Here is a 21,499-nt window from a genome sequence, read left to right on the forward strand (position 1 = left end):
CCTCATCTGGACCTAGCCTGGGGGATCCTGGAATTGTCTTGACACTGACTTTATGAGGAGACTGATTCTCATGCTGTAAATAACAGAACCCCACCTCCAGGGACTTGGAAGGGGCTCTGTAGGCCAAGATTAGTTTCCAGTGGTTTGGGAAGGGATGGAAAAGACCCCATTAGTACCTTTTTGCCCTTGCCCAGCCAGTTTGGCTCAAGGCAGAGCCTGCTGCTTCATGTAGCAGTTCCAGGTGGCCCATTTCTTCTTCCAGGGGCGGGGGGATCGGAGAGTCCTCTTCTGTGTTCAAGGCCCAGTGGCTCCAGGCCTCTGCAAGGTGCCTACGCGGGCTAGGAACAAAACCCAGTGTGTTGCTCCTGCCGCCGCCGTAACCATGCCACCCACCTGCCCGGCTCTGCCCTCCGCCTCCCTAAACCCGTCTGCCATACAGTGTAGCCTTCTTCCTCTTTCCTTTGTTCCCACTTACTGTGGTTCCACCTTTGGTTGCAGGGACCCTGTGGCCAGAGCTGAACTATAATGGTGCAGGAAGGGGAATGACTTCAAGTGGAACTCTGGAACCACATGGCTCACCTCTTAACACAGAGAAGCTGACCTTGGCCACAGATGGATTTTCAGGGATAAAGAACAGGACATGGGGCCGGGTGCAGTGGCTCACGCCTGTAATCCCAGCACTTTGGGAGGCCGAGGTGGGCGGATCACGAAGTCAGGAGATCGAGACCATCCTGGCTAACATGGTCAAACCCCATCTCTACTAAAAATACAAAAAATTAGCCGGGCGTGGTGGTGGGCGCCTGTAGTCCCAGCTACTCGGGAGGCTGAGGCAGGAGAATGGCGTGAGTCCAGGAGACGGAGCTTGCAGTGAGCCAAGATCGCGCCACTGCACTCCAGCCTGGGTGACAGAGCAAGACTCCGTCTAAAAAAAAAGAACAGGGACATGGGAATGACCTTGGCTTGGCTTGTTTTTGGCAATAGTCCAGGTTTCTAGAGAATCTTGGCTTCTCCAGTGATGGGTTGGGTTTTTTCAAAGAAGCATCTGGGAAACGTTGGGCTGCAGAGCATTTGCGGATGAGATTCAAAACATCCCATCTGTGGCTACCTCTGATGCTGGCACCGTCGAGGGGCGTGAGTGAAGCCATCTTTCCAGGATGCTGTTTGGGTCATGATTTAACTTTACTAAACCTCCTGAGTCTGTACTGGGGGAAGGTGGCCTGCAATATCCCCGGCTCCTCAGCCTGGCATCAAAACCTCCTGTGATCTGACCCTGCAGGCCAGGCTCTCTTTTGCTAGGAAGCCTCCCTGTGCAGCCAGCCCTCAGGGATCCCTTCTTCCTTCGTGCTCAAGTCACTACTGCCTGCCCACCCCATTCATTTGGCATTTATGTGACTGTAACTGTGTTCTGTGTGCCCCTCTAGTCTTCAGACCTCTTGAGGAGAGGCTACTGTGTCTTTGTATCCTACAGAGCGCTCAGCACAGTTGAAAAGTTCTTCAGGGGGCCGGGCTTGGTGGCTCACGCCTGTAATCCCAGCACTTTGGGAGGCTGAGGCGGGCAGATCACCTGAGGTCAGGGGTTCGAGACCAGCCTGGCCAACATGGCGAAACCCTGTCTCTACTAAAAATACAAAAATTAGCTGTGTGTGGTGGCACATGCCTGTAATCCCAGCTACTCGAGAGGCTGAGGCAGAAGAATCACTTGAACCCAGGAGGTGGAAGTTGTGGTGAGCTGAGATCACACCACCACATTCCAACCTGGGTGACAAAAGCGAAAAAAGAAAAAGAAATCTCAAAAAGAAAAAGAAAAGTTTTTCAGGGGACTCTTGCAATTGTGGCATCATGATCCTTCACACCTGCACTTACTGGACGCCTCCTGTGTACACAGCCCCTTTCCTCCTGTGCATAGGGTGGCCTGCGTTAGGACAGAGGCTGCAGCTCCCCCTGACCCTGCCTCTCCCCTGTTTGCATCTGCAGGTACCCAGACAGCCATCGTCTTCATCAAGCAGCCGTCCTCCCAGGATGCACTGCAGGGGCGCCGGGCGCTGCTTCGCTGTGAGGTCGAGGCTCCGGGCCCGGTACATGTGTACTGGCTGCTCGATGGGGCCCCTGTCCAGGACACGGAGCGGCGTTTCGCCCAGGGCAGCAGCCTGAGCTTTGCAGCTGTGGACCGGCTGCAGGACTCTGGCACCTTCCAGTGTGTGGCTCGGGATGATGTCACTGGAGAAGAAGCCCGCAGTGCCAACGCCTCCTTCAACATCAAATGTGAGAGCCAGGGGGGCTGTGCCCAGTCCCCCTGTCAGACCCTCAATGACTGAGGTCTGGGGGATCCCTCCCTTACCTCAGCTTCTCCCATTTCCAGTTAAACGGGGCAGGCAGAATGCATTTATCATCAGCTCTTTTTGCTCATGTGGATAAGAGGAAATTAAAAGTTACATTTTTTCCAAAATTTTTTCCTTCAAGTCTGGGACCCATTTGTCTGCTGCATGCTTGTGCAAATGGAAAGGGCGGCCGAGCCCTTGGCCAAGTGTCAGACTTGACCTGCCAGGGGCCAGGCAGGCACTTAGTATCTGGTACCTGTAGCCCCAGCCTCAGCCTCCAGGGCTTCCTTGTGTCTGTTGGCACAGAGCCTCGAGGTTCCACGGCTTCCTGCTTGTCCTCCTTGCCCTCTGCCTTCCCGCCTTTGCCCTGCTCTGCCCCTCACTGCAACCGTGGCCTCTGCTACAGGGATTGAGGCAGGTCCTGTGGTCCTGAAGCATCCAGCCTCAGAAGCTGAGATCCAGCCACAGACCCAGGTCACACTTCGTTGCCACATTGATGGGCACCCTCGGTAAGGAGTCAAGGAGGTGGGGATGGAGAGGGTTATTCCAGACAGGGATGTCTCCCCAAATCTTGGACTCTATGCAGATGTTACCTCGCTCCATTCTGTGATCACTCGTTCCACCACCACAGTGCTCTTCACCCTGACTGCCCCCAGATGTTGCCCTGTGCCAGCCCCTGGTGGCCTGAAGAGTGAGCCACATTGTGTGTAGAGCTGGGAGATCTAATATCAACTTGATTCTGCCCCTGAATCAGAATTTCTGTGTGCCCTTATGCAAGTCCCTTCCCTTCCTCAGGCCCCGTTTCTCCATGTATAAACTGAAAGGTCTAGCCCTGACCCACTGATTCTGTATCCTCTCCACTGGCCACTGAGTACCCCTCCCCGCCACTGCTGACTGTGTCTGCCCTGCAGGCCCACCTACCAATGGTTCCGAGATGGGATCCCCCTTTCTGATGGTCAGAGCAACCACACAGTCAGCAGCAAGGAGCGGAACCTGACGCTCCGGCCAGCTGGTCCTGAGCATAGTGGGCTGTATTCTTGCTGCGCCCACAATGCTTTTGGCCAGGCCTGCAGCAGCCAGAACTTCACCTTGAGCATTGCTGGTGAGCCTGGGGTGGGGGCGGAAGGGATGAGGTGAGGACAGGAGGGCCTCACCACCCAGGCTGCCTGCTCCCCCATCTTTCCCTCTCCAGATGAAAGCTTTGCCAGGGTGGTGCTGGCACCCCAGGACGTGGTAGTAGCGAGGAATGAGGAGGCCATGTTCCATTGCCAGTTCTCAGCCCAGCCACCCCCGAGCCTGCAGTGGCTCTTTGAGGATGAGACTCCCATCACTAACCGCAGTCGGTAAGGCATCTGGCTGGGAGCACTCCAGCACCATGTACCACACACATGTATTCTCTAGAAGGGGGTGTGATTCGTATCACAGACATCACAGATTTGTACATGTATTATTTCAAATTTCCAACAGACACAGTTGAATGTTTTGCTTTTACAAGATGAGTCTGACACAGGGAAGAGTCTCTGGGAAGAGCCCTTTTCCAGTTTGCACAGAGGCACTCTGAGCTAGTGATGGTTCCACTTCTCTCTCCCCACCGCCCACATGGGTCTTCTGGGATGGAAGGGTAGAGACCCCAGGGATGAGAGAGACACAAGAGACCTAGGTAGTCAGGTGGTCATAGTCTAGATAGCATGATCCAGTGTGGCAAAGACATCACACACACACACATACACACACACACAAACACACACTTTTTAGAGGATGTAAACACCTCTAGAAGGTTCCAGCCCTACTGCAGGGACTTCTGTTCTTGCCTGGACCCTAGGAGAGCATAGAACACCTTTGCAGTGTCAGGCATGACCATGGTCTTTGGGGGTGTGGCTTCCTAGGCTAGGGGCTTGGATGCCACTTGGCTTCAGCCCTGAGGACATCATCAGTAGCCTGCCTGGTATGGCTGAGGGGTATCTGACCCTGGAGCTGGGTGCCCTATCAACGTGGCCCTGTGGGAAGGTGGCTCCCCTGTCTTGACAGTTGCACATGGTGGTTATTCTGTGTATTAGTCCATTTTAATGCTGCTGATAAAGACATACCCGAGACTGGGCAGTTTACGAAAGAAAGAGGTTTTTTTTTGTTTTGTTTTGTTTTGTTTTGTTTTTTAATTTATGAAGTATTTATTGATCATTCTTGGGTGTTTCTCGGAGAGGGGGATATGGGAGGGTCATAGGATAATAGTGGAGAGAAGGTCAGGAGATAAACACATGAACAAAGGTCTCTGGTTTTCCTAGGCAGAGGACCCTGCGGCCTTCTGCAGTGTTTCTGCCCCTGGGTACTTGAGATTAGGGAGTGGTGATGACTCTTAAAGAGCATGCTGCCTTCAAGCATCTGTTTAACAAAGCACATCTTGCACCGCCCTTAATCCATTTAACCCTGAGTTGACACAGCATATGTTTCAGAGAGCACGGGGCTGGGGGAAAGGCCATAGATCAACAGCATCCCAAGGCAGAAGAATTTCTCCTAGTCAGAACAAAATGGAGTCTCCTATGCCCACCTCTTTCTACACAGACACAGCAACAATCTGATCTCTCCTTCCTTTCCCCACACTTCCCCCCCTTCTCTTCAACAAAACCGCCATCGTCCTCATGGCCCGCTCCCGATGGTCGCTGTCTCTTCGGAGCTGTTGGGTACACCTCCCAGACAGGGCAGCCGGGCAGAGGCGCTCCTCACCTCCCAGACAGGGCGGCCGGGCAGAGGCGCTCCTCGCTTCCCAGACGGGGCCGCCCAGGCAGAGGCGCTCCTCACTTCCTCCCATACCGGGTGGCAGCCGGGCAGAGGCGCTCCTCACCTCCCAGACGGGGCGGCCGGGCAGAGGCGCTCCTCACTTCCCAGACCGGGCGGCCGGGCAGAGGCGCTCCTCACTTCCCAGAGGGGGCGGCCGGGCAGAGGCACTCCTCACTTCCCAGACCGGGCGGCCGGGCAGAGGCGCTCCTCACTTCCCAGACGGGGTGGCCGGGCAGAGACGCTCCTCACTTCCTCCCAGACGGGGTGGCGGCCAGGCAGAGGCGCTCCTCACCTCCCAGACAGGGCGGCCGGGCAGAGGCGCTCCTCACTTCCCAGACTGGGCGGCCGGGCAGAGGCGCTCCTCACTTCCCAGACTGGGCGGCCGGGCAGAGGCGCTCCTCACCTCCTAGACGGGGTGGCCAGGCAGAGGCACTCCTCACTTCCCAGACGGTGTGGCGGCTGGACAGAGGCGCTCCTCCCTTCCCAGATGGGGCAGCCAGGCAGAGGCGCTCCTCACTTCCTCCCAGACGGGGCGGCGGCCAGGCAGAGGCGCTCCTCACTTCCCAGAGGGGGCGGCCGGGCAGAGGTGCTCCTCACTTCCTCCCAGATGGGGTGGCGGCCGGGCAGAGGCACTCCTCACCTCCCAGACGGGGCGGCCGGGCAGAGGTGCTCCTCATCTCCCAGACGGGGCAGCCGGGCAGAGGTGCTCCTCACTTCCTCTCAGACGGGGTGACGGCCGGGCAGAGGCACTCCTCACCTCCCAGACGGGGCGGCCGGGCAGAGGCGCTCCTCACCTCCCAGACGGAGTGGCCAGGCAGAGGCGCTCCTCACTTCCCATATGGGGTGGCGGCCGGGCAGAGGCGCTCCTCACTTCCCAGATGGGGCAGCCGGGCAGAGGCGCTCCTCACTTCCTCCCAGACGGGGTGGCGGCCAGGCAGAGGCGCTCCTCACCTCCCAGACGGGGCGGCCGGGCAGAGGTGCTCCTCATCTCCCAGACGGGGCGGCCGGGCAGAGGTGCTCCTCATCTCCCAGACGGGGCAGCCGGGCAGAGGTGCTCCTCACTTCCTCCCAGACGGGGTGACGGCCGGGCAGAGGCGCTCCTCACCTCCCAGACGGAGTGGTCAGGCAGAGGCGCTCCTCACTTCCCATATGGCGTGGCGGCCGGGCAGAGGCGCTCCTCACTTCCCAGATGGGGCAGCCGGGCAGAGGCGCTCCTCACTTCCTCCCAGACGGGGTGGCGGCCAGGCAGAGGCACTCCTCACCTCCCAGACGGGGCGGCCGGGCAGAGGTGCTCCTCATCTCCCAGATGGGGCAGCCGGGCATAGGTGCTCCTCACTTCCTCCCAGACGGGGTGGCAGCCGGGCAGAGGCGCTCCTCACTTCCCATACGGGGTGGCGGCCGGGCAGAGGCGCTCCTCACTTCCTCCCAGACGGGGTGGTGGCCAGGCAGAGGCGCTCCTCACTTCCCAGACGGGGTGGCCGGGCAGAGGCGCTCCTCACTTCCCAGACGGGGTGGCCGGGCAGAGGCACTCCTCACCTCCCAGACGGGGCGGCCGGGCAGAGGCGCTCCTCACTTCCCATACGGGGTGGCAGCCAGGCAGAGGCGCTCCTCACTTCCCAGATGGGGCAGCCAGGCAGAGGCGCTCCTCACTTCCTCCCAGACGGGGTGGCGGCCGGGCAGAGGCGCTCCTCACTTCCCAGACGGGGCGGCCGGGCAGAGGTGCTCCTCACTTCCTCCCAGACGGGGTGGCAGCCGGGCAGAGGCGCTCCTCACCTCCCAGACGGGGTGGCCGGGCAGAGGCGCTCCTCCCTTCCCAGCCGGAGTGGCCAGGCAGAGGCGCTCCTCACCTCCCAGAGTGGGCGGCCAGGCAGAGGCGCTCCTCACTTCCCAGAGTGGGCGGCCTGGCAGAGGCGCTCCTCACTTCCCATACGGGGTGGCAGCCGGGTAGAGGCGCTCCTCACTTCCCAGATGGGGCAGCTGGGCAGAGGTGCTCCTCACTTCCTCCCAGACGGGATGGCGGCCAGGCAGAGGCGCTCCTCACCTCCCAGACGGGGCGGCGGCCAGGCAGAGGCGCTCCTCACCTCCCAGACGGGGCGGCCGGGCAGAGGCACTCCTCACCTCCCAGACGGGGCGGCTGGGCAGAGGCGCTCCTCACCTCCCAGAAGGGGCGGCTGGGCAGAGGCGCTCCTTACTTCCCATATGGGGTGGCAGCTGGGCAGAGGCGCTCCTCACTTCCCAGACGGGGTGGCGGCCAGGCAGAGGCGCTCCTCACTTCCCAGATGGGGCAACCGGGCAGAGGCGCTCCTCACTTCCTCCCAGACGGGGTGGCGGCCAGGCAGAGGAGCTCCTCACCTCCCAGACGGGGCGGCCGGGCAGAGGTGCTCCTCATCTCCCAGACGGGGCAGCCGGGCAGAGGCGCTCCTCACTTCCTCCCAGACGGGGTGGCAGCCGGGCAGAGGCGCTCCTCACATCCCAGACGATGGGCGGCCGGGCAGAGGCGCTCCTCACTTCCCAGATAGGGCGGCCGGGCAGAGGGGCTCCTCACATCCCAGACGATGGGCGGCCAGGCAGAGATGCTCCTCACTTCCTAGACGGGGTGGCGGCGGGGCAGAGGCTGTAATCTTAGCACTTTAAGAGGCCAAGGCAGGAGGCTGGTAGGTGGAGGTTGCAGCGAGCCGAGATCACACCACTGCACTCCAGCCTGAGCACCATTGAGCATTGAGTTAGCGAGACTCCGTCTGCAATCCCAGTACCTCGGGAGGCCGAGGCAGGCAGATCACTCGAGGCCAGGAGCTGGAGACCAGCCCGGTCAACACGGTGAAACCCCGTCTCCACCAAAAATACAAAAACCATTCAGGCGTGGCGGTGCGTGCCTGCAATCCCAGGCACTCGGCAGGCCGAGGCAGGAGAGTCACAGGAGCCCGAGGCAGGGAGGTTGCAGTGAGCCGAGATCATGGCAGTACAGTCCAGCTTCGATAACAGCGGGAGACCGAAAAAAGAAGGAGAGGGAGACCGAAGAAAGGGGAGAGAGAGGGAGAGGGAGGGGGAGGGGGAGGGGGAGGGGGAGGGAGCAACAGAAAACTCGAAAGAAAGAGGTTTAATTGGACTTACAGTTCCACGTGGCTGGGCAAGCCTCACAATCATGGCAGAAGGCAAGGAAGACCAAGTCACGTCTTACATGGATGGCAGCAGGCAAAGGAGAGAGAGCTTGTGCAGGGAAATGCCTCTTTTTAAAACCATCAGATCTCGTGATTCTTGTTCACTATCATGAGAATAGCACGGGAAAGACTTGCCCCCATGATTCGGTTACCTCCCACTGGGTCCCTCCCACAACATGTGGGAATTATGGGAGCTACAATTTAAGATGAGATTTGAGTGGGGCCACAGCCAAACCATATCACTCTGTCTCTCACCTGCATTGCCATTTGCCTCATCGCTTCCTGAGCTGATCTCTTGTAGTTGGAACACACACCTGCACGTGCACCTGAGCAAGTGTATGCAGGCACACACACCAGTGTGGACTGTCAGCTTCCTTCTCTCTGCCCTGTTCCTGGTCGAGTCCTTACTACATTTCCGACTTTTGCAGGAAAGGGGTTCTCTTGCATTCCTTTCCAGAAGTAGGCCTATGGGCCACTTTCTCCAAATTGCACTCTCCCCTCTGCAGCCCCCCACACCTCCGCAGAGCCACAGTGTTTGCCAACGGGTCTCTGCTGCTGACCCAGGTCCGGCCACGCAATGCAGGGGTCTACCGCTGCATCGGCCAGGGGCAGAGGGGCCCACCCATCATCCTGGAGGCCACACTTCACCTAGCAGGTGAGTCTCTGGGTCTGGGGTGCTGATGTGGGGGCTGCCTTTAACATTTTTGGCACGTAGAGATTTAGGCTCCTGTTTTTACTCAGCAGCTTGGAGGGCAGGGGAAGAAGAGGATTCTGGGAGTAGGAAGAGGAGATGCAGAGGGCTGCAGGGGAGGGTTTGTGCTAGGAAAGGGCCTAGGCTTGCTGTGGGAGAACATCATGTACCCTGAGACCCACAATAATTGGGCCGTTCCTCCCACTTACGTCCTTGCAGAGATTGAAGACATGCCGCTATTTGAGCCACGGGTGTTTACAGCTGGCAGCGAGGAGCGTGTGACCTGCCTTCCCCCCAAGGGTCTGCCAGAGCCCAGTGTGTGGTGGGAGCACGCGGGAGTCCGGCTGCCCACCCATGGCAGGGTCTACCAGACGGGCCACGAGCTGGTGTTGGCTAATATCGCTGAAAGTGATGCTGGTGTCTACACCTGCCACGCAGCCAACCTGGCTGGTCAGCGGAGACAGGATGTCAACATCACTGTGGCCAGTGAGCACCTTTGCTCTGAAGGTCAAGGAGAGGTGGAGGGGAACACAGGTCTGGGTGTGATGGACAGAGCCTTCCCTGGTACTCACCTGAGGCCCTCTCGGTTCTGGGCCCTGCAGGCTTGGGAATCAGTTCACTACTGGGAGTCGGTGTAGATAGTAGAGAGCCAGGCACAGGGGTTAGGGTGGGTGCTTCAGAGGAAATAGTGACAGCCCTCACAGAAAAATGGTCCTCTGGGTACAGAGGAAAGAGCAATAGACTAGGAGTCTAGAGACCTGGGTCCCACTATGCTCCTAATGCACAGAGTGACGATGGTAGCAAATCACCCACCTTACTGGGGTTCAGTCTTCTCATCCATAAAATGGAGCCAGTAATCTACTACCTACCCCACAAGGTGGTTGGAAAGGTCAAATGAAGTAGATGAAAATGATTTTTCTTTTTTGGTAGGTAATAGTGGACAAAATTATAGGTGATTTTTAATTTGTTTTAGTTTGTTATGCTTTCCAAATTTCTTTACTAAACATATTACTTATGAAAAAAAGGGGGAGAAAAGCAAGAAATATGACTGAAAGTACACATGATAAACCCTTTATATGAGGCCGGGCGCGGTGGCTCACGCCTGTAATCCCAGCACTTTGGGAGGCCGAGCCGGGCAGATCACAAGGTCAGGAGTTCGAGACCAGCCTGACCAACATGGTGAAACCCCATCTCTACTAAAAATACAAAAATTAGCTGGGCGTGGTGGGGCACACCTGTAATCCCAGCTACTCGGGAGGCTGAGGGAGGAAAATTGCTTGAACCCAGGAGGCAGAGGTTGCAATGAGCCGAGATCGCACCATTGCACTCCAGCCCGGGTGACAGAGTGAGACTCCATCTCAAAACAAAACAAAACAAACCTCATATCCTCACTACAGGCATAGGGATTTATTTGTTTACTTATTTCTTTATACTATGCCTTGTTCCAAACCTTTTGTGGTAGTTTAAAAGGATACACAATAAAAATTACAATATGCACACAGAGACACACATACATACAAACTATTTTGCAATCTGCTTCTTCCACTTACCTTTATGTTACTATTATCTTTCCGAGTGGGTAACTTTGCAAAAAGATTTGAATACGAAAGTGGCTTTGTAAATGTGAAGTTGTGATGCTAGTATTCCCATTAGGATACTGAAATCTTAGAGGACATGCGCCTATGCTCAGGTCGTGATTTGGGTGGGAATCACAGCACACGTGTAACGGGTGCTTAGGACACTCACAGTGCAGGTGCAAAGGCAAGATGCACAGTCAAGCCTTCCTCCAGTCCAGGTCTGAGAATCACCTGCTTTCATTAGGGATACTTTTGTTTTAGACGGAGTCTCACTCTGTTGCCCAGGCTGGAGTGTAGTGGTGTGATCTTGGCTCACTGCAACCTATGCCTCCCAGGTCCAAGTGACTCTCGTGCCTCAGCCTCCCAAGTAGCTGGGTTTAAAGGTGTGTGCCACCACACCTGGCTAATTTTTGTATTTTTAGTAGAGGCGATGTTTTACCATGTTGGCCAGGCTAGTCTCAAACTCTTGACCTCAACTGATCCACCTGCCTCGGCCTCCTAAAGTGCTGGGATTATGGGCGTGAGCTGCCATGCCCGGCCTCATTAGGGATACTTTTTAAAACACAGGCCAGGTTCGGTGGTTCACAGCTACAATCCCAGTGCTTTGGAAGGCCGAGATAGGAAGATCTCTTGAGCCCAGGAGTTTGAGACCAGGCTGGACAAAATAGTGAGACCTTGTGTCTACAGAAATTTAAAAAGTTAGCTGGGCACGGTGGCTCACGCTTGTAATCCCAGCACTTTGGGAGGCCGAGGTGGGTGGATCACGAGGTCAGGAGTTCGAGATCAGCCTGACCAACACGGTGAAACCCTGTCTCTACTAAAAATACAAAAATTAGCCGGGTGTAATGGCACTCACCTGTAATCCCAGCTACTTGAGAGGCTGGGGCAGGAGAATCACTTGAACCCAGGAGGCAGAGGTTGCAGTAAGCCGAGATCGTGCCATTGCACTCCAGCCTGGGTGCCAGAGTGAGACTTTGTCTCAGAAAAAAAAAAAAAAAATTTTTAGCCAGGCGTGGTGGCGCACACCTATAATCCCAGCTATTTGGGAGGCTGAGGCTGGAGGATCATTTGAGCTCGGGAGCTGGAGGTTCCAGTGAGCTATAATCACACTACTGTACTGGAGCCTGGATGACAGCAAGACCCTGTCTCCAAAAAAATGTCTAAGACATTGCTGGAGCCTTGAAAAAAAGAAAAAAAAAATGCAGAATTCGGGGCCCCATTCCACAGCTCCCAACCCAGACTCTAGGGGTGGGACCCAGATAGATGTGTATTTAACAAGTGCTCTGGGTGATACTTCATGTGTGCTCAAGTTTGGGAACTACTGGCTTTGATCAGTCATTCCACAGATGCTGACTGAGGCTGACACTGACTGAGCCACGCCAGTGTCGCTTGCTGTGCTCTGAGAAGGAGGCCTGTGGCATTTGAGAGTGTGTGATGCAAACAGGGCCAGATCAGGTGCTGGGTGTTAGAGGGTAGAGCCCAGAGGACGGAGAGCTCTGGGAATGCATTCAGTCAACAGATTTGTCAAGCACCTTGTGCTAGATCTGTTGCCAGTACTGGATGCAACTGTGAACAAAGCAGGCAGAAGCCCTTCTCCTTGTGGAGTTCATATTCTAACGGGGGGGACAAAGCCAGTAAGAAAAACTATCAAATGAACAAATATAATTTTAGGTGCCAGTAGAACAAGGGAGAACAATAAAATAGGGCAAGTGATAGAGAAAGGGCAGGGCTAGAGGGAGTTTGGGGAAGACTTCTGTAAAAGGTGCATTTGAGCTGGTATTTAAACTAAGAAGGGAGCCTGAGATGGAGATGGGCTTGTATGTTGGAGGAACAGTAGTCACCTGTGTGGCTTGAGTTGAATAAATGATGGTGAGAGGGGTTGAAGTGCCTGAGAGGTGGAAACTAAATTCCACAGGCGTTGTAAAAGTGTAGTAAGGACTTTGGCTTCCGCATCAGTTATCCATTGCTACATAGCAAACCACTTCAAAATGTGGTGGCACTTTGGGAGGCCGAGGCAGGTGGATCACTTGAGCTCAGGTGTTTGAGACCAGCCTGGCCAACATGGTGAAACCCCATCTCTACTAAAAATACAAAAATGGCTGGCTGCAGTGGCTCATGCCTTGTAATCCCAGCACTTTGGGAGTGGATCACGAGGTCAAGAATTCGAGACCAGCCTGACCAATGTGCTGAAAACCCGTCTCTGCTAAAAATACAAAAATTAGCCGGGTGTGGTGGCACGTGCCTGTAATCCCAGCTACTCAGGAGGCGGAGGTTGCAGTGAGCCAAGATCGCGCCACTGCACTCCAGCCTGGGCGACAGAGCGAGACTCTGTCTCAAAATAAAATAAAAAATACAAAACAAAACAAAACAAAACAAAAATTATCCAGGCGTGGTGGCACATGCCTGTAATCCCAGCTACTTGGGAGGCTGAGGCAGGAGAATCGCTTGAACCTGGGAGGTGGAGGTTGCAGTGAACAGAGATCGCGCCACTGCACTCCAGCCTGGGTGACAGAGCAAGACTCCAACTCAAAAAAAAAAAAAAAACCAAACCGTAGTGACTTGAAACAACAAACAACAGGCGTTGACATGCTTATGATTCTGTGGACAGGTTCAGGTGGGCCCGCTCGTCTACCTGGTGTGCTATTGGCTGGGTGTACACATATTTGCAGTCAGCTGATGGGTGAGCTGGCCTGGTCCCTGGCGGCCACACTCACCTGTCTGGCAGTTGACTGGGGCTATTGACCAGGGTGCCTTAGTTCTCCTCCACATGGCATCTCCAGTAGGCTAGCTCAGGCTTCCTCACCTGGTGGCTGGGTTCCGAGAGGGCAAAAGTGGAAGCTGCAATACTACCACTGTGTTCTGTTGGACAAGGGAAGTCACAGGCCACTCAGATTCCAGGGATTAGAAAAATACACTATGACCCAGTTCAGTGGTTCACGCTACAATCCCAGTATTTTAGGAGGCCAAGGTGGGAGGACTGCTTGAGCCTAGGAGTATGAGACTAGCCTGGACCACATAAAAATAAAATATTTTTATTTTTATAAAATAAAAAAAAGATTAGCTGGATGTGGTATGCGCCTGTGGTCCTAGCCACTTGGGAGGCTGAGGTGAGAGGGTTACTTGAGCCTGGGAGGCTGAGGCTGCAGTAAGCCATAGTGGTGTGACTGCACTCCAGCCTGGGTAACAGGATGAGACCCTGTCTCACACACACAAAAAGAAATAAACTCCGCCTCTTGATGGGAAAGTGTCAACATCACATTGAAAAGAGATGAAAGGAATGGGAGGATTGTTTATAACTATCATTGCAAGCAGCCTACCACACCACATTGGATGGGAAGGCCTTGCAGGGTTTTGAGTGGAGGACTGATTTTTCAGATCACTCTGGCTGTTTTGAGACTAGAATGTTAGGGCCAAGAGTATAAACAAGGAGACCCATACTAAGTAGATGACTGTAATAGTCTAGGGGAGATACCGAAGGAGCTTGAACAGAGGCAGTAGTGGTGGGGGTGAGAGGTGGTCAAATTCAGGATATATTTAGGAGCCCCAGTAGATAGGGTTTGTGTAGAATGAGTGTGGTGGGGGTGGGGTACAGAGAGAGGACAAGGCTAGCTTTTTGGCTTTCTTAATTGACTGAATAGTTCTATTGAGTGAGATAGGGAAAATGAGTGAGCAGGTTTTGGGGGAAGTCAGGTGTTCTGTTTAGCACACGTAAAGTTTGAGATGCCTGTTGGATATCCAGTTGGAAATGCCAGTAGGCAATTGGATTTAAAGAATCAGGATGCAGTTTTGGGAACCAACCATTCATATTGTATTGAAGGTTGTGGACTGGATGAGTGAGTGTTGCTAAAACAGAACAGATTTCTGAGGACTGCGCCTTGGCATTTTATGGTATAATAAGAACAAGGGTTTCGGAGTCATGCAGACCGGAGTTTTAACTTCTGTCACTATTAGGTATTAGCAAATCACCATTACTTCTTCTTTTTTTTTTTATTTGAGATGGAGTCTCACTCTTTCGCCCAGGCTGGAGTGCAGTGGTGCAATCTCGGCTCACTGCAACCTCCATCTCCCAGGTTCAAGCGATTCTTGTGCCTCAGCCTCCCCAGTAGCTGGGATTACAGGTGCCCGCCACCACACCCAGCCAATGTTTTTGTATTTTTAGTAGAGACGGGGTTTCACTATGTTGGCCAGGCTGGTTTTGAACTCCTGACCTCAAATGATCTGCCCACCTTTGCCTCCCAAAGTGCTGGGATTACAGGCGTGAGCCACTGTACCCGGCCACCATTACTTCTTTGAACATCTGTTTTCTTAGCTGTAAAGTGGGTGTTGGAATACATACCTTGGGGGGTTTGTTTTTTGTTTTTTTAGAGATGGGGGTTTCACTCTTGCCTAGGCTAGAGTGCAGTGTCTTACAGCAACCCTCCCGCCTCAGCCTCCCAAAGTGCTGGGATTACAGGAGTGAGCCACCACTTCCTGCCTACCATAGGGGCTTATAACTAAGATAATGTTAACTAAGTTAATTAATGTGACAATTAACTAAGATAACGTTCAAAAGGTGCTGGTGGCCAGGCGTGGTGGCTCACGCCTATAATCTTAGCACTTTGGGAGGCCAAGGAGGGAGGACTGCTTGAGGCCAGGAGTTTGAGACCAGCCTGGGCAACATAGCAAGACCCCATCACTACAGAAAATAAAAAAATTAGCCAAGTATTGTGGTGCATGCCTGTGGTCCCAGCTATTTGGGAGGCTGAGGTGGGAAAAATCACTTGAGCCTATGAGTTCGAGACTGTAGTGAGCCATAATTGTGTCACTGTACTCCAGCCTGGGTGACAGTGAGAACCTGTCTTAAAAGAAAGAAAAAAAAAAAAGGTGCTGGCACCTGGGTCTTCCTTAAAGGGAAACTCCTGCCGTCTGAGTAGCATGGGGCTTCTGAACTCAGGGCCTAGAATGGTAGTAGGGTTTCTTGGAGTTGGATCCTTTGGTTTTGGAGACCTGTGAAGCAGCCTTCACTGTTTCCTTCCTGTCTGTCTAGCTGTGCCCACCTGGCTGAAGAAGCCCCAAGACAGCCAGCTGGAGGAGGGCAAACCCGGCTACTTGCATTGCCTGACCCAGGCCACACCAAAACCTACAGTTGTCTGGTACAGAAACCAGATGCTCATCTCAGAGGTGAGAAAGAAGAGTGTTGCTAGTGGATAGGCGGGGCCTTCCCTCCACCTGCCCTCTTCTGTGCTCACCTCCATAGCACTCTTACCCTGGAGGCAGCCTCCAGGGAGAGGTGGGTGTGGGTTCAGGCTCTGAGGCCTCTCACCTGTACTGCAGGACTCACGGTTCGAGGTCTTCAAGAATGGGACCTTGCGCATCAACAACGTGGAGGTGTATGATGGGACATGGTACCGTTGTGTGAGCAGCACCCCAGCTGGCAGCATCGAGGCACAAGCCCGTGTCCAAGTGCTGGGTGAGCCGGCATGTCTTGGGGGAGCACCCTTCCTGGGTAGGCAGGAGAGGAAAGGGGAGGGAGCAGCAGGCCTGGCCGAGGCCTCTCCAGCAGCCCCAATTCCTTCTCTTTCCACCCACCCTCTGCTGAAACAGAAAAGCTCAAGTTCACACCACCACCCCAGCCACAGCAGTGCATGGAGTTTGACAAGGAGGCCACGGTGCCCTGTTCAGCCACAGGCCGAGAGAAGCCCACTATTAAGTGGGAACGGGCAGGTGGGTACAGTGCCGGCATAGGGTGGGGGGGAGGGAGTTCACTGATCAGATGCATACCTGAGGGCTGCTGGGTGCCCCGCACTGTGCCAGGAAATGTGGAGATTAGACAAGCAGTGCAGGGCTGATGTATAGTTTAGTTAGGAAGGAAAAAGCCAGACACAGAAGAGGTCAGATTATAGCCTTGGACAACATGGGAGACGACTCAAGGCAACAAGTGATTGGATTGGTCCAGACAGTGCTGTAAAGTCCTCCCTTCCCCTTTTCCAAAATAGTTTATCTTTTCCAACATAAAAATTACATGGAGGCCGGGCACAGTGGCTCACACCTGTAATCTGACACTTTGGGAAGCCGAGATGGGTGGGTCACTTGAGGCCAGGAGTTTGAGACCAGCCTGGCCAACATGGTGAAACCCCATCTCTACTAAAAATGCAAAAGTTAGCCAGGCGTGGTGGCACATGCTTGCAATCCCAGCTACTCAGGAGGCTGAAGCAGGAGAATCGCTTGAACCCAGGAGGTGGAGACTGCAGTGGACCGAGATCATGCCATTGCACCAGAGTCTGGCTGACAGAGTGAGACTCTGACTCAAAAGAAAAAAGAAAAAAAGTTACATGGGCTCCTTTAGAAAATCCTGGGAGAGGCCGGGTGTGGTGGCTCACGCCTGTAATCCCAGCACTTTGGGAAGCCGAGGTGGGTGGATCACGAGGTGATGAGATAGAGACCATCCTGGCTAACATGGTGAAACCTTGTCTCTACTGAAAATACAAAAAATTAGCCAGGGGTGGTGGCACGCACCTGTAGTGCCAGCTACTTGGGAGGCTGAGGCAGGAGAATTGTTTGAATCCAGGAGGTGGAGGTTGCAGTGAGCCGAGATTGTGCCACTGCACTTCAGCCTGGGTGACAGAGCGAGACTCCAGCTCAAAAAAAAAAAATATTGGGAGAAAAAATGCACAGTCCTACCATTTATCATCTTTGGGTGTATGTCTTCTTTTTCTGTGCATATGTTTTTCTTTTTTTACCTAGCAGTATTATTGTATATATAGTTTCAGTTATTAAATTTACATGATTGGCTGAGTGTGGTAGCTCACGCCTGTAATCCCAGCACTTTGGGAGGCTGAGGTGGGAGGATCGCTTGAGCCCAGGAGTTCAAGACCAACCTGGGCAATATAGGGAGACCCTGTCTCTACAAAAAATTTAAAAATTAGCCAGGCATGGTGGTGCATGCCTGTAGACATGCTTATTATAGAAGTAGACAATATAGATAACTATGTAGTTTTTAAAAATATTTTTTAAAATTATTTATTTATTTTTGTAACAGTGTAATTTTATACCCTTTTTTACTTATCATTGTCAAGCATTTCTCCACATCTTTATACACTCTTCATCAATATTTGTTTTGATGATCCTAATAATATTTCAACAATTGGATTCACTGTAATTTACCTAACTGTTCCTTAAATGTTGGAGATTTGGGTTGTTAACCACCCACCCACCCCCTTTTTTTCATTGCTGCAATAAACATCTTTAAGCCAAAGTTTTTTTCTGGATTTAGGTTTATTTCCTTTGGGAAAGATTCCCAGAATTGGGATAATTACGCACGAAAGGGGGTATGAACATTTTTATAGCCCTTGATGTGAGTTGCCAAATTGTTTTTTAAAAGGTTGGACCAATTTTGACATTTCCACCTAGAGTGAGAGAGTACAGTTGTAGATTTTGAGGAGGAAGTAGGCTGCCTCTGCTCAGGTCTGGGGGAACTTTCTGGGAAAGGTGAGGCTTAAAATGGATCTACAGCCTGGGATGGCAAAGAGCGGGAATGGGCTCTAGGAGGGAGAAGTGATGGGCAGCGGGGTAGGGACAGGGCCGATCTGGGCCCAAACAGAGTCCGGTTTGGCAGACGTGGAATGTCACACAGGGCAGTAGGAGGAAGAGGTGAGACTGAAGAATTGGAAGAGGGGTAAATAACAGGGGGACTTCTAACACCTTGCTCAGGAGTTTGGACTTTGCCTGTGGGTGGTCAGGAGCGATGGTGTATTTTTGAGCAGAGGTGAGGGACTGAAGGCATTGCCAGCCGTCTGTGTAACCCTGATCCTTCCCATAATTTCCCTTTGTTACCCCTGCAGATGGGAGCAGCCTCCCAGAGTGGGTGACAGACAATGCTGGGACCCTGCATTTTGCCCGGGTGACTCGAGATGACGCTGGCAACTATACTTGCATTGCCTCCAACGGGCCACAGGGCCAGATTCGTGCCCATGTCCAGCTCACTGTGGCAGGTGCGACCGTGGCAGGGCCCTGGGGCTGGGAGGGCCCTTTGGGGTAGCACCATGTACCCTGCGAGCCCCTTGGCTCACCCCTCCCTGCCCCTTGCTGGTCTCTTTCCTTCCAGTTTTTATCACCTTCAAAGTGGAGCCAGAGCGTACGACTGTGTACCAGGGCCACACAGCCCTGCTGCAGTGCGAGGCCCAGGGGGACCCTAAGCCACTGATTCAGTGGAAAGGCAAGGACCGCATCCTGGACCCCACCAAGCTGGGACCCAGGTAGGGCCGCCTCTCTCCCACACCCGTCCCTCCTCTCCTGCAGCCCCCCTCCCTGCGAGCTGGCCAGCGCTGTGGCTTCTCCCCCGACAGGATGCACATCTTCCAGAATGGCTCCCTGGTGATCCATGACGTGGCCCCTGAGGACTCAGGCCGCTACACCTGCATTGCAGGCAACAGCTGCAACATCAAGCACACAGAGGCCCCCCTCTATGTCGTGGGTATGGGCTGGGGAGGGGTGTGCTGCACAGGAAGTGGTGGGCCCAGACGTTTGTCACCTTGTACTCAGCCCCTGTGTACAGAACATGGCACAGAAGCCAATTTTTGTGGCAGGGGTGGGAATTCGGCCGTCTCACCATGCCGCTGCACAGTCTTAGAGTCCTTGCTCAGACCTGGGCTGTCGTTTATTTAACATCCCGCGGTCGGTGTGTGTGTGTGTGTGTTGCGGGGGGATGTGGGGGGGGTGTTCTCTTCCTACAATGCTGCCTCCCAGGTTCCTGCAGCAGCCACACATATCTCTGGGTGGCTGAGGAGGAGGACCAGGTCAGAATGCAGTAGGACAAGGTTCTTTTCTCCAGGAGGCCCAGAGAGGGTGATGGGTCAGGTAAAAGGCCCTGCACTTAACTCTGCCCCTGGGAGACTTATTTCTCCTCTGGGGACTTGTTTCTGCATCCACAGGTGAAGGTGGTTTAAATGAGAAGCTTTCAAACTTTCTTGGTTTGGCAGCAGAGTTATTTTTCTAGAGAAAGTATAATGTGAAAGTTTAAATGGATGAAAATGAACTGAGGAGGCCCCCTTGGTGGGAGCCACTGGGGTGTGTGTGGCAGTTGGGGGATCCTGCATGGTCTCTCTCCCTTCATTCCCCTAATGCCTCTTGAGACCCCTCAGTGTGGGCCATTGAAAGGCCCCTAGACGAGCAGATCCCTTCTACAGATCCGTTTATTGAAAAACCTGCTCTGTGCCAGGCAGTGCCTAGAATTCTAAACCTGAAGCTCCCAAATGCTGCTCTCCAGGGCCTGGCTCACATTATCAAGTCACTCGGGAAGCTTAACAAATAACGTGGGTTTGTGGTGGCTCCCTGACAGGTGTGCTTATCCGTGTCACCTGTCTTGGCTTCCGATGCAAAGCCAGCTTGGGAACCCCTGGCCTCATCTCCTTCAGAGTCTTCGTTTGACCTTGGTGGGGCATGAGGACCTGCTGGCCCTTGTTAAAGCCAGTGAAGGTGGTGACCCTCCTGGGCCATCTGTTAAGTTGCCCCATTGATGGGGTTGGGAGGAGTTAGTAGAGAAGCAGGGCTTGTTTTGCTTAGCAGCCCCTGCCCAGACCCATGTGTGTGTCTCTCAGACAAGCCTGTGCCAGAGGAGTCGGAGGGCCCTGGCAGCCCTCCCCCCTACAAGATGATCCAGACCATTGGGCTGTCGGTGGGTGCCGCTGTGGCCTACATCATTGCCGTGCTGGGCCTCATGTTCTACTGCAAGAAGCGCTGCAAAGCCAAGCGGCTGCAGAAGCAGCCTGAGGGCGAGGAGCCAGAGATGGAATGCCTCAACGGTGAGGGGCCCTGGAGGGGGAGATGGTGCCCGTGTGCGGGAGCTGAGCGCCCTCCCGCGGCCACGGAGGGGAGAGCGCCAGCACTCAGGAAACCGAGCGGCTGTTGCTGGGTCCTGGAGCTGGGGCTGCCCCACCCCTAGCGGGAAGCCTGGAGTTGGCCGATTCCCAGGGCCTCGTCTTCTGAGCAACCTGGCTTGAGACTTCTTCATTGGAGCCCCTTGGACCAGCTTCCTATGATTCCCTGCTGTTTCCTCCTCTCAGCACAAAACCACAGATATCATTAGTATATGTACACATGTTGCTGTTGCCTGTCTTGTCTGCCCCTATGGGTCTAAGAGTTCCCCCAAGGGCAGTCTTTCTGTTTACTTCCCTTCTCCTATCCCCACTCCCTGGACTGGGAACTCCCTGAGGTCATTGCTGGGTCTCTCCTATCAGCTCAGGTGTTCAGGAGCAGGGGTTGGGTCTCCATTATTGAGATTTTCCCTTTGTGTCTGTTTAGGGCTTTGCCCAATAGGAGGCCCCATGAAAGCAAAAATCCTTATGTGTAGCTATGGTATTCAAGGACCAGTGATTCAGATTAGACGTCTGCAGTTGGCTTCATTTCAGAGGTCATAATCAGCTGCATCACTAAGGGGTCATACCCTAGGGGATGGCCATACATCCCCCACCCAGCCGCAGCCCCAGCCCCATCATTTCATCATTTGGGCTTGCCCTTTCATGTGGAGCACTGTGATTGGACCCAAGTTGGCAAGAGTGGAAGACCAGGGGATAGAACAGAAATCCCCGTGGTGGCCAGAGTGTCAGGTCTCATCGTGACGCTCCTGTCCTCCTTCCCAGGTGGGCCTTTGCAGAACGGGCAGCCCTCAGCAGAGATCCAAGAGGAAGTGGCCTTGACCAGCTTGGGCTCCGGCCCTGCGGCCACCAACAAACGCCACAGCACAAGTGATAAGATGCACTTCCCACGGTCTAGCCTGCAGCCCATCACCACGCTGGGTATGTTGCCTTGACTACAGCTGCCCCTGCCTAACTGCAAGTCACCCACTGTGTCTTGAGGCTGGGTACGGGCTAGTGTTCTGAAGTCCCTGAAACCAAGAATGTTAGAGGTGGAGGGAAGCATAGGTAGCGATCTAGCCCAGTGTGGCCCCAGAGCCTGTTATTCACTGCCCTTTGTGCAGATTTTGTCATTCCTGTGTACTACCTG

At 54.2% G+C, this 21,499-nt stretch overlaps 2 protein-coding genes across 22 annotated transcripts in view; both read left to right on the forward strand.

The window, feature by feature from the left end:
• The window catches only part of PTK7 (protein tyrosine kinase 7 (inactive)), a 91,221-nt gene that overhangs the window by 52,927 nt on the left and 16,795 nt on the right, over window positions 1-21,499 (forward strand). For 2 of the 21 annotated variants that reach the window (XM_054493444.2, XM_063667004.1), the window contains exons 2-15: window positions 1,975-2,262; window positions 2,725-2,827; window positions 3,230-3,420; window positions 3,511-3,661; window positions 8,758-8,906; window positions 9,162-9,428; window positions 15,546-15,679; window positions 15,833-15,968; window positions 16,103-16,222; window positions 18,340-18,489; window positions 18,603-18,753; window positions 18,844-18,971; window positions 20,095-20,298; window positions 21,136-21,291. In XM_054493444.2, the coding sequence (XP_054349419.2) occupies window positions 1,975-2,262; window positions 2,725-2,827; window positions 3,230-3,420; window positions 3,511-3,661; window positions 8,758-8,906; window positions 9,162-9,428; window positions 15,546-15,679; window positions 15,833-15,968; window positions 16,103-16,222; window positions 18,340-18,489; window positions 18,603-18,753; window positions 18,844-18,971; window positions 20,095-20,298; window positions 21,136-21,291 (2,328 nt within the window). Of the gene's footprint in view, window positions 1-1,974; window positions 2,263-2,724; window positions 2,828-3,229; window positions 3,421-3,510; window positions 3,662-8,757; window positions 8,907-9,161; window positions 9,507-15,545; window positions 15,680-15,832; window positions 16,005-16,102; window positions 16,223-18,339; window positions 18,490-18,602; window positions 18,754-18,843; window positions 18,972-20,094; window positions 20,299-21,135; window positions 21,292-21,499 lie in introns of all 21 variants that reach the window. The other 19 variants (XM_054493443.2, XM_063667003.1, XM_063666995.1 and 16 more) reach the window with 10 other exon arrangements.
• Window positions 3,678-8,115, forward strand: LOC134739793 (collagen, type I, alpha 1a-like). Its single transcript, XM_063667022.1, has 2 exons — window positions 3,678-6,678; window positions 6,714-8,115. Exons 1-2 carry the CDS (start codon window positions 6,243-6,245, stop codon window positions 7,610-7,612), a joined length of 1,335 nt encoding a protein of 444 aa, XP_063523092.1. The 5' UTR covers window positions 3,678-6,242; the 3' UTR covers window positions 7,613-8,115.

Source organism: Pongo pygmaeus, chromosome 5 (assembly GCF_028885625.2).
Source record: "Pongo pygmaeus isolate AG05252 chromosome 5, NHGRI_mPonPyg2-v2.0_pri, whole genome shotgun sequence".
NCBI lineage: Eukaryota > Metazoa > Chordata > Mammalia > Primates > Hominidae > Pongo > Pongo pygmaeus.